Source organism: Meleagris gallopavo, chromosome 8 (assembly GCF_905368555.1).
Source record: "Meleagris gallopavo chromosome 8, MGAL_WU_HG_1.1, whole genome shotgun sequence".
NCBI classification, from domain to species: Eukaryota; Metazoa; Chordata; class Aves; order Galliformes; family Phasianidae; genus Meleagris; species Meleagris gallopavo.
In genome coordinates, this window is record NC_139411.1 from 4,993,862 (window position 1) to 5,009,882 (window position 16,021).

At 39.3% G+C, this 16,021-nt stretch overlaps 1 protein-coding gene across 1 annotated transcript in view; it reads left to right on the plus strand.

Moving 5' to 3' along the window:
* The window catches only part of CHAT (choline O-acetyltransferase), a 34,057-nt gene extending 26,503 nt beyond the window's left edge, over positions 1 to 7,554 (plus strand). The window contains exons 13-15 of the mRNA XM_085229523.1: positions 240 to 302; positions 4,184 to 4,321; positions 6,088 to 7,554. Coding sequence (XP_085085649.1) covers positions 240 to 302; positions 4,184 to 4,321; positions 6,088 to 6,357 — 471 coding nt within the window. The 3' untranslated portion in view covers positions 6,358 to 7,554. The remainder of the gene's footprint in view (positions 1 to 239; positions 303 to 4,183; positions 4,322 to 6,087) is intronic.
* The last annotated feature ends 8,467 nt before the right edge of the window (positions 7,555 to 16,021 follow it).

Consider the following 16,021-nt stretch of genomic DNA (forward strand, 5'->3'; position numbering starts at 1 on the left):
TGCTCTGGCCTCAAACAAACGACCACCAATTCCCTCATTCAGCCCTTGCACAACCATACACGGTTACTGAGTAGGGCACTGAATCCTTCTGGCTTTTCAGTTGTAAGGAATACTTCCACCTGAGCAAGGAGCAAAGGACATTTGAGAGTGCCTGCTGTTTGACTGCAGGTTAATTGATGGAAGATACGATCTCTTTGAGAGTTCAAGCAATAAGAGACATATTTCAATTCCCCCAACAGGATTCTGAGAAGATGCAGAGATTTAAGGATGCAATAGCAGCTCAAACTAATTACACTATTTTGGTAAGTAAAATGCTGCTTTGTATATTAAGTATTTCTTTTTACCTTCCAATTGAAGTATGAAGATACAATCATTAACTGCATCAGAAATCATGCATATCTCAAAATACAAAAATACCATGTCACAGGAAAATTTCTCATGACACCCTCCATAAAGCCATATTTAAACAATCTTACTTAAAAACAAAACAAAACAAAACAAAACAAAAAAAAACACCTCCTGGAAAGAAAAATAACAAAATTATATAGAAAACAGTGGCAAGCCTCCACTCTTGCACATTAACTCACTTATCTTGAACTTACATGGAACATAGCACTCTGTATCCATCGTATTCACGGGGAATGCGCATCTGTCAGACATTAATTATTTGTATTAGTGTGATAGTTAGGACTCTCAGCCATGAATTAGGATTCCATTAAGCTTTGCACTGTACGAACTAACAATGCAAAAGTGGCTGTAAAGAGAATGCAATCAAAACATAACCAAGGTTTTTTGTTGTTGTTTGGTTTATATTGTTGGTATTTACTGAGGATTTTTTTAAAAATAGGTATCGAAGGATTTGCAAAACAGAATGTTACTCAGATGAGATAAACCTTTATATAATAAGCTCCTTGGGTCCATCATGAAATATTACCTATGCAGATAGCCAAGAGAAGTGGCAATATGCTATTTTAAGTTGAAGTAGGAATGGAACAACTTATCAGGTAAAAAGAAAGGAAGGCATAAAAGCAACTGACTTCACTGCTGTGTAACACGTGAGCAACAGAACGGCAATTGCAAGATCTAGATCCTCCAAATTTACAGGCACTCAGACCCATAAGCTATAGCATTACATGTAAGCTCATGAGGGCTGTAAGATATTGGAAGCTTCCTGCCCTCCTCAGAACCGACTGCATTTCTGTAGGTTTCTCTTTCCCTAGAGGTGAGAGGTCCTTATCTGGGACTCGATCCTCAGCTGACAAAAGCAGTCACTTGGATTAAATCTGTGAGCAGAAGCTGGGAGAACAGCTCATTAGATGGACTTGTATACCGGAAAGCAGACCCAAACTGTAATTTATAACGATATAATCAACAATGAGGAAATAATTAGATTAAGCTCTCTTTTAAAAACCTGAGTGCGGTGTCTAGCAAAAGAAAGAAGAACCTTCCAATGATTAAATCGGTTTAGCATCAAAAACAACTCATTTTCTGCTGACTGAAAAGGAGACAATTTGTAATGTTTTGTATCACTACGTGCCAAGACAAAGCGCAGACTTGCTCTACGAACAGCCCAGTCAAGCCACTCATGACATTAATAAATGTTAATAACCAGCTATGTTAAGTGAATTTTCTACCCACGGTTTTGCCTCAGATCACTGCCTAACAAACCCACATTGCTGATCGCTGATTAAATACTCATAATGTTCAAGAAATCGTTAACTTCCAGAGATATAGTCAGAGCACTGGAGAGGTGAAATGTTGCTGTAAGGCAGTATTTGTTCCTAGGATTGTGAAATTAAAGAAGCTGGAAAGAAAAGTAGTTTTTGCTTCAGTGCTAGGAGACTGCGTTTTGAAGCTGAGACTCAATATTATCTCTAAAACAGAGGCAAGTCTTACCGTAGGGTAACTATCTCACCTGAATGATCTCAGAATAATTGCACAATGAACACAAGGTACTGTAGGTCACAACCAATAGAGTTTCTGTACCTTTCCGCTTTAAAAATATTTATTTCCTACAAAATCCTCCCTCCAAATCATTTCAGTTCAAGAAAATGCTATAAGATTCAGCCTCAAATGTAGCTCATAGCAAAATACTAAAATCGTCATAAGAAAATTAATTTATCTTTAAATTTAAAAGTACTTCTAGGTGTTTCACCAAACTCCCCTTTCTTTGTCAGAATTTAATTGATGTGTCTTTAAACTGGGGCAAGGCTTCCACGGTCTGATTAAATTGGGTATAACAGACTTTTCCTAAGAAAAACAAACAAAAAAAGTCTACTTCATAAAGCAAAAAGCAATTTAATGATTTTATTTCCCCTTGTTAGGGCTTACTAGTAGCATTGCTATCTTAAATGCGGAGCTCTAAAATTCAATTTAGCACAGTTTTTTCCAATGCGTTGACTCACGGTTTATTTTGTTAGCCTGTCTCGGCCTCTTTTCAGACATGACATTGATCTATGCTGCAAAAATGTCATTGCTAACAGCCTTATAAATCTTGTGTGATAGCAAAATATTTCCTTTGATTATCAAGTCAGTTTTCCTCTATGGGAAAAACAATGTAAACACTGCCTTGATGTATGCTACCTTTTGCAGCATCCTTGCTTCATCTGGGCTGATGAACAAACGGCCCCTTTACCAATGGGTGCCTACTCCTTAATAAACCAGACAAGATTATGCACTCCCAGCCCCATGTTTCAGGCACTTATTGCTGGTCGAAATGATTCTCCCCTCAAGAACAAGCTTGTGATCTTTGTTTATATATTAACTCTCCCTTCAAGAGGGGAAACAAGCTCGTGTTCTCTTTTAAATCCTACTTTCTCTCTCAGGTTGCTTATTTCCCTTGTTATAAGGGATTTACATTATGGGGTTATCTGCTTTGCTCTCAGTGTAGCACAGCCTCCCTTGCTATGCATTTCCTTCTTGTGTGACATCAGCCTCCCATCTAAAACTAAAGCTCCATCCTTACAATCAGTGCCCTCACCAGCAAGAGTGAGCCCAAACTGAACGAGCATCTGAGGCAATTCCTGCCTGGTTGGAGCAGCTGAATGCTGTTCTTCAGATGCCATATTTTTGACTTGGTTTTCTAAAGAAACAAATTCCTGGAAATGTAATGTTTGACTGTTTGTCTGCCTGCCTGCTCCCTCTACTGACTTGTGATCCCACTGGCCTCTTCAACTCACCTTTTCTATCAAGCAAAAAATCTTAAAGCTAATTGAATTCTCTAAATCTATAGTGCTAGATAGCTGGATAAAGCACAGAAACCCAAGCACGGTAAGCTCCCAGAGAGGCTTACTTCAGGCTCAGAATGGTTAGTTCTCAAGAGTTGGCCACCAGCCTGCCCCCTGTGCTGTTCCACATCTGTTGTTTTCAGTTGTCTCATGTTAACAAAGGCTAAAATAAGGGCTGCCCCTGAGATAATTCAGCTCTGCAATGAAACCCCAGGGGAAGGGGAATTGGAGCACTTGAGCAGTCAATTAAACATAGAAGACTTTCGCATCCCTAATCCTAATTCTGAACTGGTGGGAGACGCTAGTAGACTGTGATAGAACACTGGTAGATCTAACCATTCTATACTTGAAACAGGATCCTTTCATACTGGCCCTACACAGAGGTATAGCAGAAAAAGAAAGATTCTAGATGTCCCTTCCAATTTAAGTTGTTCCTAGTAAATCTGCTAGTACACATCTACTAGATCTTTAGATCTACTTTCATTGAATGATATATACTTCTAGAGTGAGATCCATGCTGCAAGGCATCAAAAGGTTATCTTGATCTCACTTGGAAGCATTGTGGAGCTTTCTTCTTTGAAATATAACCCAAGTGATGCACAACTAATTCCAAAACACACCTAGAGATTTCTGTTGTCTCTTATGCTCCCTTCAGCAACTTTGAAAGTCCACTCCATGATATTCCGTTCTGGGAAATGATGAGCATCTAGAACTCCAGGTAACATCAGCACATAATATATCTGAAGATCATCCCCTTCCTAATTTTCACAACTTCAAAGCACCTCACGAACACCTAGTTACTGAGTATCAACAGCATATACACTCCAAGTAATATCTGAACATTACAGGCATTACATTACTCAAACTAAGTTCATCAATCAGAAAACAAGGCAGCAACAGCCAGGAATGCATCTCCATACTCAGCTGAATGCTGGTGTCTATCATGTCTTACACAGGCTATTACTGGAATGGCAATAGACAATCACCTGCTAGGGCTGAGAGAGGTGGCACGAGAACACTTCAAGGAACTGCCAGAGATCTTTACAGATGAGACATACCTGACAAGCAATAGATTCATTCTCTCTACCAGTCAGGTAAGTTTTTCCCTATTCACTTGCTAAGCAAAGAGTAACTGATCTGCCCAAGTCTGTGTCTCAGAATGGAAACGATAGACTGGGAAAAATACAGTACCACCAAGAAGCCTGCAAAATTCTCCAGATATTTAATCTGGTTTTGGCTCATTTTTCACAATTAGCACAGTAAATACTAACTGAAGTTATCTTTTCCCTTGCAACATCACAAAGGCCTACCTGGAAATTCTGCACACACACAAATTCAGTGAAATTCGTGCATGGGCTTGGTATTTCTACACTTTCCAAGCTATACATCTTCCTGTTCCCTTTCTTTTCTTCCTTCCCCTAATGTGCAAACTGTAGTGTGAATTCTTTACGCCAGAGATTGTACAACCCCAAGCCAGACACGCTGCCACTCTGATAAAGAAAAGCCAAGCGCTATGGGGAGATTTTATTTTTGAAAGGAGCCACGTTAGAAATCTTCAAGAGCCTTCAGTTATTCTGTGCAAGACTGCAAACCGTGCAGATATGCACCTTAGATTTACAGACATTTTAGACGTTTATGGATTTATGGTTATGTACCACTACACTAAGATACTTCAAGGGCAAACATTACTTATATTTAACGTTTTGAATAAGGAAACATCCTTTGTTGCATACATCCTAGAAATTAAATGTTTCATTGCATATTGCAGCAGTCCTAATGAAAGAAGAAATCCATATAAGAATTCATTTACTGAAACTCAAACCCAAGTGCATAGATTGGATCTGTGCAACAAGACAGACTTACAATATCATGCTGCAGCATAAAGCCTTAATAAGTAATTTGATCTTGTCATAATGTTTGCAGGCTTGAGACGTGAATGAATGTAACCAACACACTACTACATAAATTCTCCAGGAAACTATCCGTGAGCAAAGAGTGTTTCTGAATAGCTTTATGGCCTTCGGCTGTTGCACAGCAAATTTATCTGACAATTCTATGGCTCTATTAGCAGGACTAATGGCTTGTTCTACACCATTAAAAAGCCAAATGTCATTTGTGAAGGCCCATATACACAAAGTCTGAAGCATAGATTTCTATCACATCTTTTATTTTCTCTACTAGAAAGAGTTTCATTCTTGTATTATGCCGTGATTAAATTGAGACATAATAGAAATATAGCACCCAGATGCATTAAAATATGCTTTTACACTGCATCACTTTTAATGAAGATTAGAATTAGAATGTAAATTAATATTGAGATGGATGATACTACTTTCTATAATCAATCACACCCTTCACACTACAAGTTTAACATAACCTTAAGAAAATGAAAATCTTAGAGAAGTTCTAAGAATCTTGATCTTGATCAAAATTGTATACAGCCTTAGAAATACCACACCTATCAGAGACATAGCTTCTAGCTGTTCGGCAAATGGAAAAAAGACGTGCATTATAATCTCCCCTTCAAACAATGCCAGTTTTTAAACACCAGAAGACAAACAGAGCAGCCAAATTCCATACTGAGATCACAGAGCAGTCTTTACCTTCCAAGCATCAGCTCCAGAGTTCTGAAGGAACTGCAGGTCTACAAAGGGGATTCGCTATCACTGAATCATGGGATGGCCTGGGTTTGAAAAGGACCACAATGATCAACTAATTTCAACCCCCTGCTATCTGCAGGGTCACCAACCACAAATGCTACGTTTCAAGCATTTGTTTATCTTTTTCCTCATTCCTAAGCAGCTGATTTCAGGTGCTCTGATTAATCAGAAATCACTCCTTACCTTCTCCCTGCAACCAGGTTCCAACGACTATGGAAATGTTCTGCTGCTACGGGCCCGTGGTACCCGATGGTTATGGGGCATGTTATAATCCTCAGCCAGAGCATATATTATTCTGCATTTCAAGCTTTAAAGACTGTAAGGAAACATCTTCAGATATGCTTGCAAAAGCCGTGGAAGAAAGCCTCCTAGAAATCAGAGATCTGTGCAACAAATGCAGCCCTACAGCAGCAAAGTCACTTGCTAAACAAGAGGAAGCCACACAGTTGCAGAGTGACCGCAAACTCTGAGAAGCTCTGGGAAACATCATCCTGAATCCACCATAAGAAGAAAAAATTGACATAGTTGTTCAAAGGCAAGATAGTGCTAGTGATATATTAGAGTAGAAAAAAAAAAAAAGCCATTTCTTTTACACTGTTGTTGTGAAATCTTACATTTCGTGCTTGAGGATCAGCAAGAAGGTTTGGTCTCGCTGGCTGAAATGAAAGAGGCAGTAATACGTGTACGTACTGTAGTACCATTTCTAACCATAATTGACTTATGCCAATTTATCTTCTAAAAAAAAACCTGAAGTCTGTATATGACATGAGTGAAATACTAAAGCACACCAAATAATTAATATCCCCCAGAATTAGTTCTAAAACAGTTACATCTATTCCTGCAACATTTTCATGTAAAGAGGAGGAAAAATAAAACAATTCCCCCTATCAGGTATGTTGAGCTCTGTAAATAATGAGCTGTTGCCACTAAATCTTGAAATTAGCATGGGGAGCATTAAATAGTCTACTATTTCCAACATTACAAAAGCAGATCATTTTTAATAGTGGCCATTGTGTGTTTCTAAATTCAGCAACAGACCTCAGTAAAATTAGACTGCACGTTCCCCTAAGTCAGAAATGCTGCAGAATGGTTTAGCCTTTATGCTGGTTTGCACTGGTCTTAAGCACAGTGCCACTCTGAAAGAAGCATGTTGGAGATAAGATCCATTAAAGGGAATTAGGATAAATTTGTCCATAAGGAATTGACTTGATTATTTCTTTCTGACAGCAAGCAAAATCCAATCTGACAGAGAAGCAAAGCACAAAGCATAAGTACAATTCAATTCTATTTAAATCTTTTTTTGTTGTTGTTGTTTGCATAGGAATGAATTCTGTCAGTGTGACCAGCAGGAGAGCTGTATGCAACCACAGAAAATCAAAGAGCAATAAATAACTAGAATAAGGAGGCAAACTTGCAAGATAAGGAAGTCTCTAAAATAGAGCGATAAATACCAGTTTAAGAGTACTAGTACTCATATCAGCTCTGCATCATCCCACTTGGGTGGGATTTATATTTTATATTTTAATACCAGATGCAGGATATCACCCTCTGCAGTATACAATAAATTCAGTTGCAAAGGTAATAGAATACTTGGTAATTACCACATTTTCTGTGAATGTTACCCTGAGGTTTTCCTCATTATTTCTCTCATTTCCTACAAAACCTTCCTAGGACTGGTATTTTCACACACCTTCACTCAAGCTGAAATAAGTTGCCACGCTTAGCAGCATTCAGATGGAATCACCAGAATATAACTTAGCAACTGACTACAGACACCTAATAACTAATTGGGCACCCATCCTTTGTTAGGAGGCTGCAGCATGCTCTGAAGCCAGGCCAGGGTCCTGATGGTGGAGAAATGGAGACCTTTTCTCTTCCTTTGCAGACAGAGCAATCACATGCCCAAGCATTCACAGGTCTGATAGAAGGGAAATAGATGCACTGTAATAAACTAGAAGCACTGATATACTTCTAAGTACTCTAGATACTGACCCAGTAGATTACGTATGTCCACGCTTACTTTATTGCCTCTTTCTAGTCACATTCATTCAATTAAGCATTCTGCTGGATAAAGGCTATGCATGCCATGTGCCAAAGCACAGTGAGCCTAATAATCAATCAGAACAAGTCAGCTATGGTGGAGCAAATCAACTCCGTTGATCTACAGTGATTGGGGGTTTTCTCTTAAGTTAGTATGTTCATTTAAAAATGTGTATTTCATCACTCCATTAACGTGGCTCAAGCCAAAGACTGAATCTATTTTTAGATGATGTAAATAGTACTATGGCAAAAAAGCTGCCCCAAAGTTAAAACTCAAATGTCGTATCACCCCTTTCCCAACAACAACAACAAAAAGATGAAAGTTAAACTAAATGTTCACCCAACAAACATGCCATTCAAAATATGACTTTGAATTGTTTTTCTATACAGTAGTGAAAATTACTTTGAAACATTCCCAGTAATTTTGCTCCTCTGTCTTAGGTCACTACAAAGACATTCTGCTCTTTTAACATAAATATAGCACTATAGCCTCAAGATTTTTTTTCCATACAACTCTTTGCAATTACGGCCATACTTTACGGGTATACGATGCTGTGAATTGTTACTTGATTATTCATTTTATCCTAAAGAAATGTATAATTTTATTTTGTATTCATAGTTTGATAGGTACCAATGTTTGTTGGTACCTATGTAAGAAACCTCAGGCTCAGCTCCTGGTACACTTACACTGGACAGTCTTGCATAAGGTTAAGATGAATAAAATTCATAGCTCAGAGCATCCGCAGTTTGCCAGCAGGAGCTTCATGGGGACTGTGCTTCTTCTCAGCTAACAGAATCCCCTACACTTATGTTTTATCACCTCATGCTGCACTGCATTTATTAATGACTTCAAGAAATAGGTAGCTTTCTTAGATGCTTATATAAACTGGTTCACGTGGTAACAAAACAAAATAAACCTGATTTCAAAACCAATATTGTTAAGGGTGTGAGAGCCTGCTGCCTGTGGCTGGAGCAGGGCTGAGGCAGCGTGCCAGGAGCGCAGCGTGGGTGACAGAAGACAAAAGAAGACTCAGAAATATTTTAGTGATACTTTTATTTTTATAAAATAGTATAGATTTATGACAAACGTGTTTACTTATAGCCCGTTTAGTTCAGTAGTCCAGTGCTCTATAGAAACATGTTTACGTGTATCTATATGAATATATATGTATAGCTGATGTGAAGTAAATGCTGGTAAACACCACTTCAGCTCATCGCGCTGCCAATAAAGCCATTGGAATGAGCTCGTGGCCTCTCTGTCTCTCCATTAAAAGAGTTTTCAGTCTGACATGAACTCACACAATCTCATAAAGGCTCCACAGCAACAAAAGACAACAGCAAAAAGACAGTGTTCTCTCAGACACCTCAGTGCCCACACCCAGTCCAGAGTATCAGCACGCTCCCTTGTTGGGGTCCTGAATCCACAGCTGCTCCATGGTGATGGAAGGAGCAACTGCTTGGTGTAGTGCTGACAGTGCCGAGATTTTGTCTCTCATCCGTTTCGTGTGACCTAATTGTCACAGGTTGCCATTGCAACTTCCTGGAAAGCAGCGAGAACTGTCTGATGGGGATTGTGCATCGCTGACCAAAAGAAAAAAGCATCTTTCAAGGTGAGGCCGGATCACACCCTGGGCAACCTGATGTAGCTGTGGTGTCACTGTTCATTGCAGGGGAGTTGGACTAGATGGCCTTCAGAGGCCCCTTTCAGCTCCAAGGATTCTATGACTCCCACCTCAAAGCATGTGGCTTTCAGAACTGGACTCCTTCCACAGCTAGAATGATAGAATTGCTCAGGTTGGAAAAGACCTTAAAAATCATCAAGTCCAACCACAAGCTAACCATACTACCCTAACTCTAACAACCCTCCACTAAGTCATGACCCTGAGCACCACATCCCAAGTGGTTTTTAAACCTTCCTTGTTCAGCCATTTGCTGTGGGTTTTCTTGGTGATTTAAATTACCATGCTCAAAGCAGCTGTTGCAGGTGGATGTGGTTAAGTTATCTTTACGACTCATGTATACTGGCTCAGCCTTACCACCTAGCTGATAAACAAATAAAAGGCAAGAGCCTGAATATTAAGTATGCAGGAGTCCGGTTCCACTGAGGAATAAAATACTATGGAATAAGATGAATAAAAAAAATAAAATTAAAATCAACAGACTCCCAGGCATGTGGCATTTGTGTGCTGCTGGAATTGCTTCATCAACAAGTTCTCTTATTTCCCCTGCTCTGATTAGTTCACAGCAACACAATGTACTGTAATAAGCCCAAAACACACCTAATTCAGTTAAACAAATATATAGGTTAAGAGAAGATTTTGTCCCTTTTGGCTCAATTCTCAGCTTCACAAAACATCAGGGCTTTAAACATACTGAGGAATTACTCTTTAAGCAGAAGTGAAATGAATTATGCGTCAATGAACAATTGGGTTATCAAGGTTGTTCACTTCATGTTCCAGCTGTTCTATAGCACCATCTTAATGTTTGTTGGAGATTTCTTTTGAATTTAGTCTTATTCCACAGTACTTGCAAATAAATACATCGTGTTTCTTACAGCTGCTGCACCAGTTAATAGCAAATACAAGTACATAATGAATTTCTTGCCTTTTAGTGTTAGAACAAGAAATGACAGAGGGTAGAGGCTTTGTTCAAAGAAGATCCATTAACGTAATAATAGAGAGGCCAGAGATTAAAGCTGATAGGATTTATGGGGAGTTCTGTACAGTACTTAGCTACATTAACACTGTTATTTGCTTCTTACTCCCATAAGCTTGGATACACCAGGAGTTCACTGCAAAGCAAGTAACACAGTGTTGCTCACAGCTTCTTTGCCCTTTTCCAGCTGTTGTGCAGGCAGGTAGACACAACAGATTCTAAAGGAGATACCAGACTATGGGGAGACTATTTCACTGCAACATCTTTGACCTGGATTTTGGTAAATATAAAGTCTCTGATTAAAAGCTCTTATACTTCAAAGTGAGCACTTCCTAAGGCGTAAACAGTCTGAGTTCTGTCAACATAAACTCCTCTAATTTTGCATTACCTTACATTGGAGATGTCCTAAAGGGCACAGACTGAAAGAGACAATGGCAATACCTGGGAGAGCACTGTCTCGTGGCTTTCCCACAGGCACCAGCACACAACTGTAAGAAAACTTGCTAGATTTCAGTCCACAAAAGCATTGGGGCACCTTTTTTCCTTCCACAGAATATGTTTTCTATGCTTGGGTCTTGAGTTCCAGTACTGCTCCTTCTGGAAATTTCTTCCAACAAAATACATCCTTCTTTGTCCCAGTCACAGATCTATGCTATACTTCTGCCTGCTGAATCACCTCCACGGCTGCATTCACTCTCTGTTTTATTTCAAATCTAGATGAAAACTGAATCAACCTCAGGTTATGCAGCTAACAAGAGCCAAACTGGGTCCAACTACAGGGTGGGAAATGTAATCCAATACGGACGCTACAATACGGAGTAGAAGTATAAAGAAAAAAATTACTTGGATACATGCGTAAATTGTGCTTTTGTCCTGTTAGGAGGTGATGGCAAGTTGGACCCACTTTGCGAAGAACATAGAGAAGCAGTGTTAAATGCTTACTGATTTACAGGTTCACATTCTCTTTTCCCTTGATTTTTAGTCAGAAAATTTACTTGTAGTACAAAAGTATTACAAATATTAGGACACAGTTGGCTCTTTACACTTTGCTGTCTCTTAATTGAGCTCCAAATAATCTTGCTTGTTACACCTAATGTATCTTCCAGATAAGAATATATACACATCCTTTTCCAGAACCTGTTATATGTTACCACTCAAAACATCACAAATTCATATAGAACTGTAACTCACATGTAGTTCTAACGATTTGATTTTAATTACAAGAACAGAATTCCTGGCTATCTTGCATTCTTCCAACTTTCAGAGTTTTCCGTGCTTAAGATAATAATTTCAAAGTCATTTATAGTTGAGGGTCAATCAACACATATTCAAACCGGAGTGCCAATTGGCTTTTCTCTTGGCCATAACAATATCTGAAAACATTTTTGCATCATTAGACACAGCTCAAGGGTATGGCCAGAAGGAAGCCAGCATGGCTCTAAGGACAGGGTTAAAGCTGACCGTATGTTATCATTACTTATATTCAAGATATCAAAACATAACACTGCTTATTCCCCTTCCCATCCCTCTCAGTAACCAGACCTTGAGGCTTCCTTTTTGCTCCTGACTTATTAACACCTCGAGCTCAACTTCATTTAAAAAGCGCTACTGACCGAACAGTTTGCAAGTAGTTGTATGCCACAACACTGCTACCAGGAACAATTTTCAGTCTGGCCCTCGTTTAATTACAGAGTCACAGAATTGCAGGGGCTTGAAGGGACAAGCTTTGGGGGACGCAAGGCTTGGGGTCTGAAAGAGAAGCAGCAAACTTCAAGACAAGTTGCTCTTTGGCAACAGAAAGGAAAAAAACATACACAAATTTGAAGTAGACCTTACGGCTTGGTACCCATTCCCCAACCACTACCTGTGATCAGTTGCCATGGCACTGACTGGCAGCTGGGTATTTGAAGGAGTAGCCACATGGAAAAAGGTATTTACATATACATTCTTTTTAATATGTGAAATAACCACTTTTTCCTCAATCTCTCCCTCGTTCTTAAGGGGATTATCTGCCCTGCAGATAATCACAGCTGTTTGAGTACAACTGAACAAGCAGACCCAGCCTGCAAGCCCTCTCTGCAGTGACTCTCAGCCAGCCTACTGTGATGAAGTCAAATCAGGAGAAAGAAAACAGCAGCGGCAAATTATTCCAGTAGTAACTCCAACTAAATTGCCGCGTGGCTTTTAGGGTTTGACTAATTGTCTCATTAAGACGCATTTCAGATCACTGAAATGGATCTCAAGTATTTTTAATCACTGAAAAAATTGCAACTCTGAGAGCTTCTCTCCCTCCTCTCCTCAGCACTATTTGCAGTGGAGAGCACATAAAGGCTCCTGTTGATTGGAGCCCCACAGTTGCACAGTTGGCAGTCAAATGGTACTAATGGCACAATAACACAATACAACTGAAATAGTTTGCCTCTCACAGTAACCATCTCTTCTAAGTGACTAAGCTTATCATGTATGTTTCTTTATGTTTTGCAAAATGCTCAAAAATGTGACAGCTCTTCCAGTAACTTCTTCAAAAGGGGGTGGGAAAATTTAAAAAAAAAAAAAAAAAAAGCTATCGAGAAATAAATTGACAACACTTGATACAAGAAAGAAAAGATGACAGCAATTTCATCAGACACGGGCTGCACAGCAGCACGGTTGCGTGGCACCCAGTCCACTTCCCACGCAGAATGCAACTCCAAAGGCTGTGTTTGTCACGTTTAATTGCAGATGCTTTATTGAAACACTTAGTTTAGGAGCTGGCTTGCCCTAGGCAACCTCGGTAACTGATGGAGAGAGGCATCTCCACTGAGCAGTTGAGGTTTCTACTGAGTACGAGGCTCCTAATTTAAGCACTTTAATGTTGTTTGAAACCAAACAGGAAAAAAAAAAAAAAAAAAAAAAAAGACACAGACGAAGCTTCCTCCTCACACGAAAAGCATATTTCAAAATATTTCATTCCTGACCATCACTCCCAATGGCTAAACACATGCAGCAGCAACACATCCCCCTTACCAGAGTTACAGGCATTTACCCAACACGCTGTCAAATTAAAACCAGCAGCCACTTAGTTTTTGAGTAGCTTCTTCACAGAAGCTTAACAGAAAGCAGGCACACTATTGCTAGGAAAGGTATATGCTTCCATGTTGGTCAGCCTGAAAGCTTGCAAAGGCCTAGGAACTGCTTTGTGGAGACAGAAGCAGTGCATGAGAAGCAAATTGTTCCTCGCAGCTACTCAGTAAGAGCTGGGAATATATTTGATAATAAAAAGGATGTTTTGCTTGCTTTAGAGTTACTGCACAGCGATAATCATCAGTTTTCTATGGGTGCACTGCTGGTTTATGTACTGGCCAATACAAAACAGCACAAACCTGCAAGGTTCTCAAAGAAAGTCTAAAGTTCAATAGTGGAAAAAAGTAGAATTGTTTTTTTTGTTTTGTTTTGTTATCATTTGTCAATGATACAAATGTTAAATTTTCTTCCTGTTCATTTTGCAAATCAGCCAGCCAGCAATTACGTTAAACATGTCGACAGCCACAATTTCAATGCTTCATTTTTACACACCAAGAGCCTGGGACTGATTTGGTTAGCAAGCAAGAGGAAATCACTTCTCCATCCCTTTCACCTGATACTGGGACGACAACTTGGAGCCACAGAGATCTCGCTTTCCCATTTTCCAGTTCTCCAATAACAAGTGCTGCACAACTTAGCTGTGCTGCACTCCACAATTAGTGCCAGGAAAATATTATCTCTCTCTCTCTTTTTTTTTTTTTTAATAAAGAAACCAACAAACATTTCCAATTTCAGCAGTCCCTCTAAACCATCCAAACCTCCCTTGGTTATTTTCAGGTAGTTTTGCTCCAAGAGCTGAGAACACTTCCTATCAATGCCCACACGTGTTAGGAGTGGAAAACACCCAGGAGGATACACGCAGACTGCTTCTGCTCTGTCGAGGAGCATATTTACAAGAGTCATTTACTTAGGATAGGCTCACTCAAGTGAAAGACAAGGTGCATTACTAATTTAAGATGAATTTGGAATGTGGCCACTGAAATCTCAGTTTTGAGCGATTTTGTAAGGCAGTTTTAAGAAGACAGTTATTCTACACCCAGACATAGGCACTATTCAGATACATATTTCTCACCTATACACACAGGCATACCTGTTCTCAGGAAAGACCAAAGTCTTACACGTCAGCGGTTTTGATCATCACAGGCTTGGAAATAAACTCTGAGGACAAGAATATGCCGCAGAGCTCTCCATTTCCTTTCCTTTGGCTTTTGTTAGAGAAATAGGTACCACAAAGTTAAAGCCTGCACCAATCTGTTGAGCTCACACAGTATCGCACTCACTATGAAAAATACAGTTTTACTGATAAGTCTGGAGAGAGTCCTGAGAGCTGTGGTAGAGACCTGGGAGGTTAAATAAATGAAAATCACACCTCAGATAGCACATCCTTACATCTTTAATACACGAGAAATCAGACCAGCGATGAAGAAGAGAAGGAAGAATATTATACATGGGTTTTTTTTTTGCTGGCAGTCTCTGCAGAAGCTATTTATGTACAGTCATAGACTGACATGCAGACTCAGAGCTATTTTCCCAAAGCCTGTAGAACCTTGTCTAAACAACAGCTTCAGAACGTGTGTGTGTGTATGTAAATAAATTGAGCAACGTCTGGTCTATAACGAGCAAGGTGTATTGTGGTATAAATAGCACAGAATGCATTAAATACACACTGTCACATATGACCAGATATCTATTAAACGAGCACATCACAGGAGAAGTTAATTATCTAAGTGTAACTAGGAACCATTTAGAAGCACTGGAGATTACTGCTGCTTTATTTCTGTTTATCTTTCCTTCTGAATAGGCAGTAGGCTGCTGCAATGAAGAGAATCCCAAAGCAACACAGAGCTTCAGCTCTTAATAAACCGTAAGACAACAATAGTCTGAAATTCTGATCAACCAATAATTTTCTTCCAATTTTAAACAAAATATGCTGGCATTAAATAGCATTTAGGATGTAAAGTTGCAAGATATTTATGGTTCTTTTGATACCTTAAGCTGCTCAGGGGAGGGACGACAGCTTCCACGGCGTATTTTATGTATATGTTTTTGTCAGATATATTACACCAAAAAAAGTACACTTTGACTTCTTCAAAACTGATTGTTAGTGGCAGAAACTAATATCTCTGGAGTAAAATGTAACTTTACTGCATTAACAAGATTTTTCTAGACTTGCAAGCTACAGTGTTTCAGTCCAGAAATGAAAAAGCTAAGTCTGATAGAATGGGATTCTGCCTAGGCCATGACATTCACAGGGAAAACCATCCTCTATTCAACCTACCCAGCGTAGTCAACGTTGCAAAAGTGCTTTAGTTAAGAACACTTGTGCAACACATAGAACAACTGATGGAGAAATATTTAATTACATAAAAATCTTGA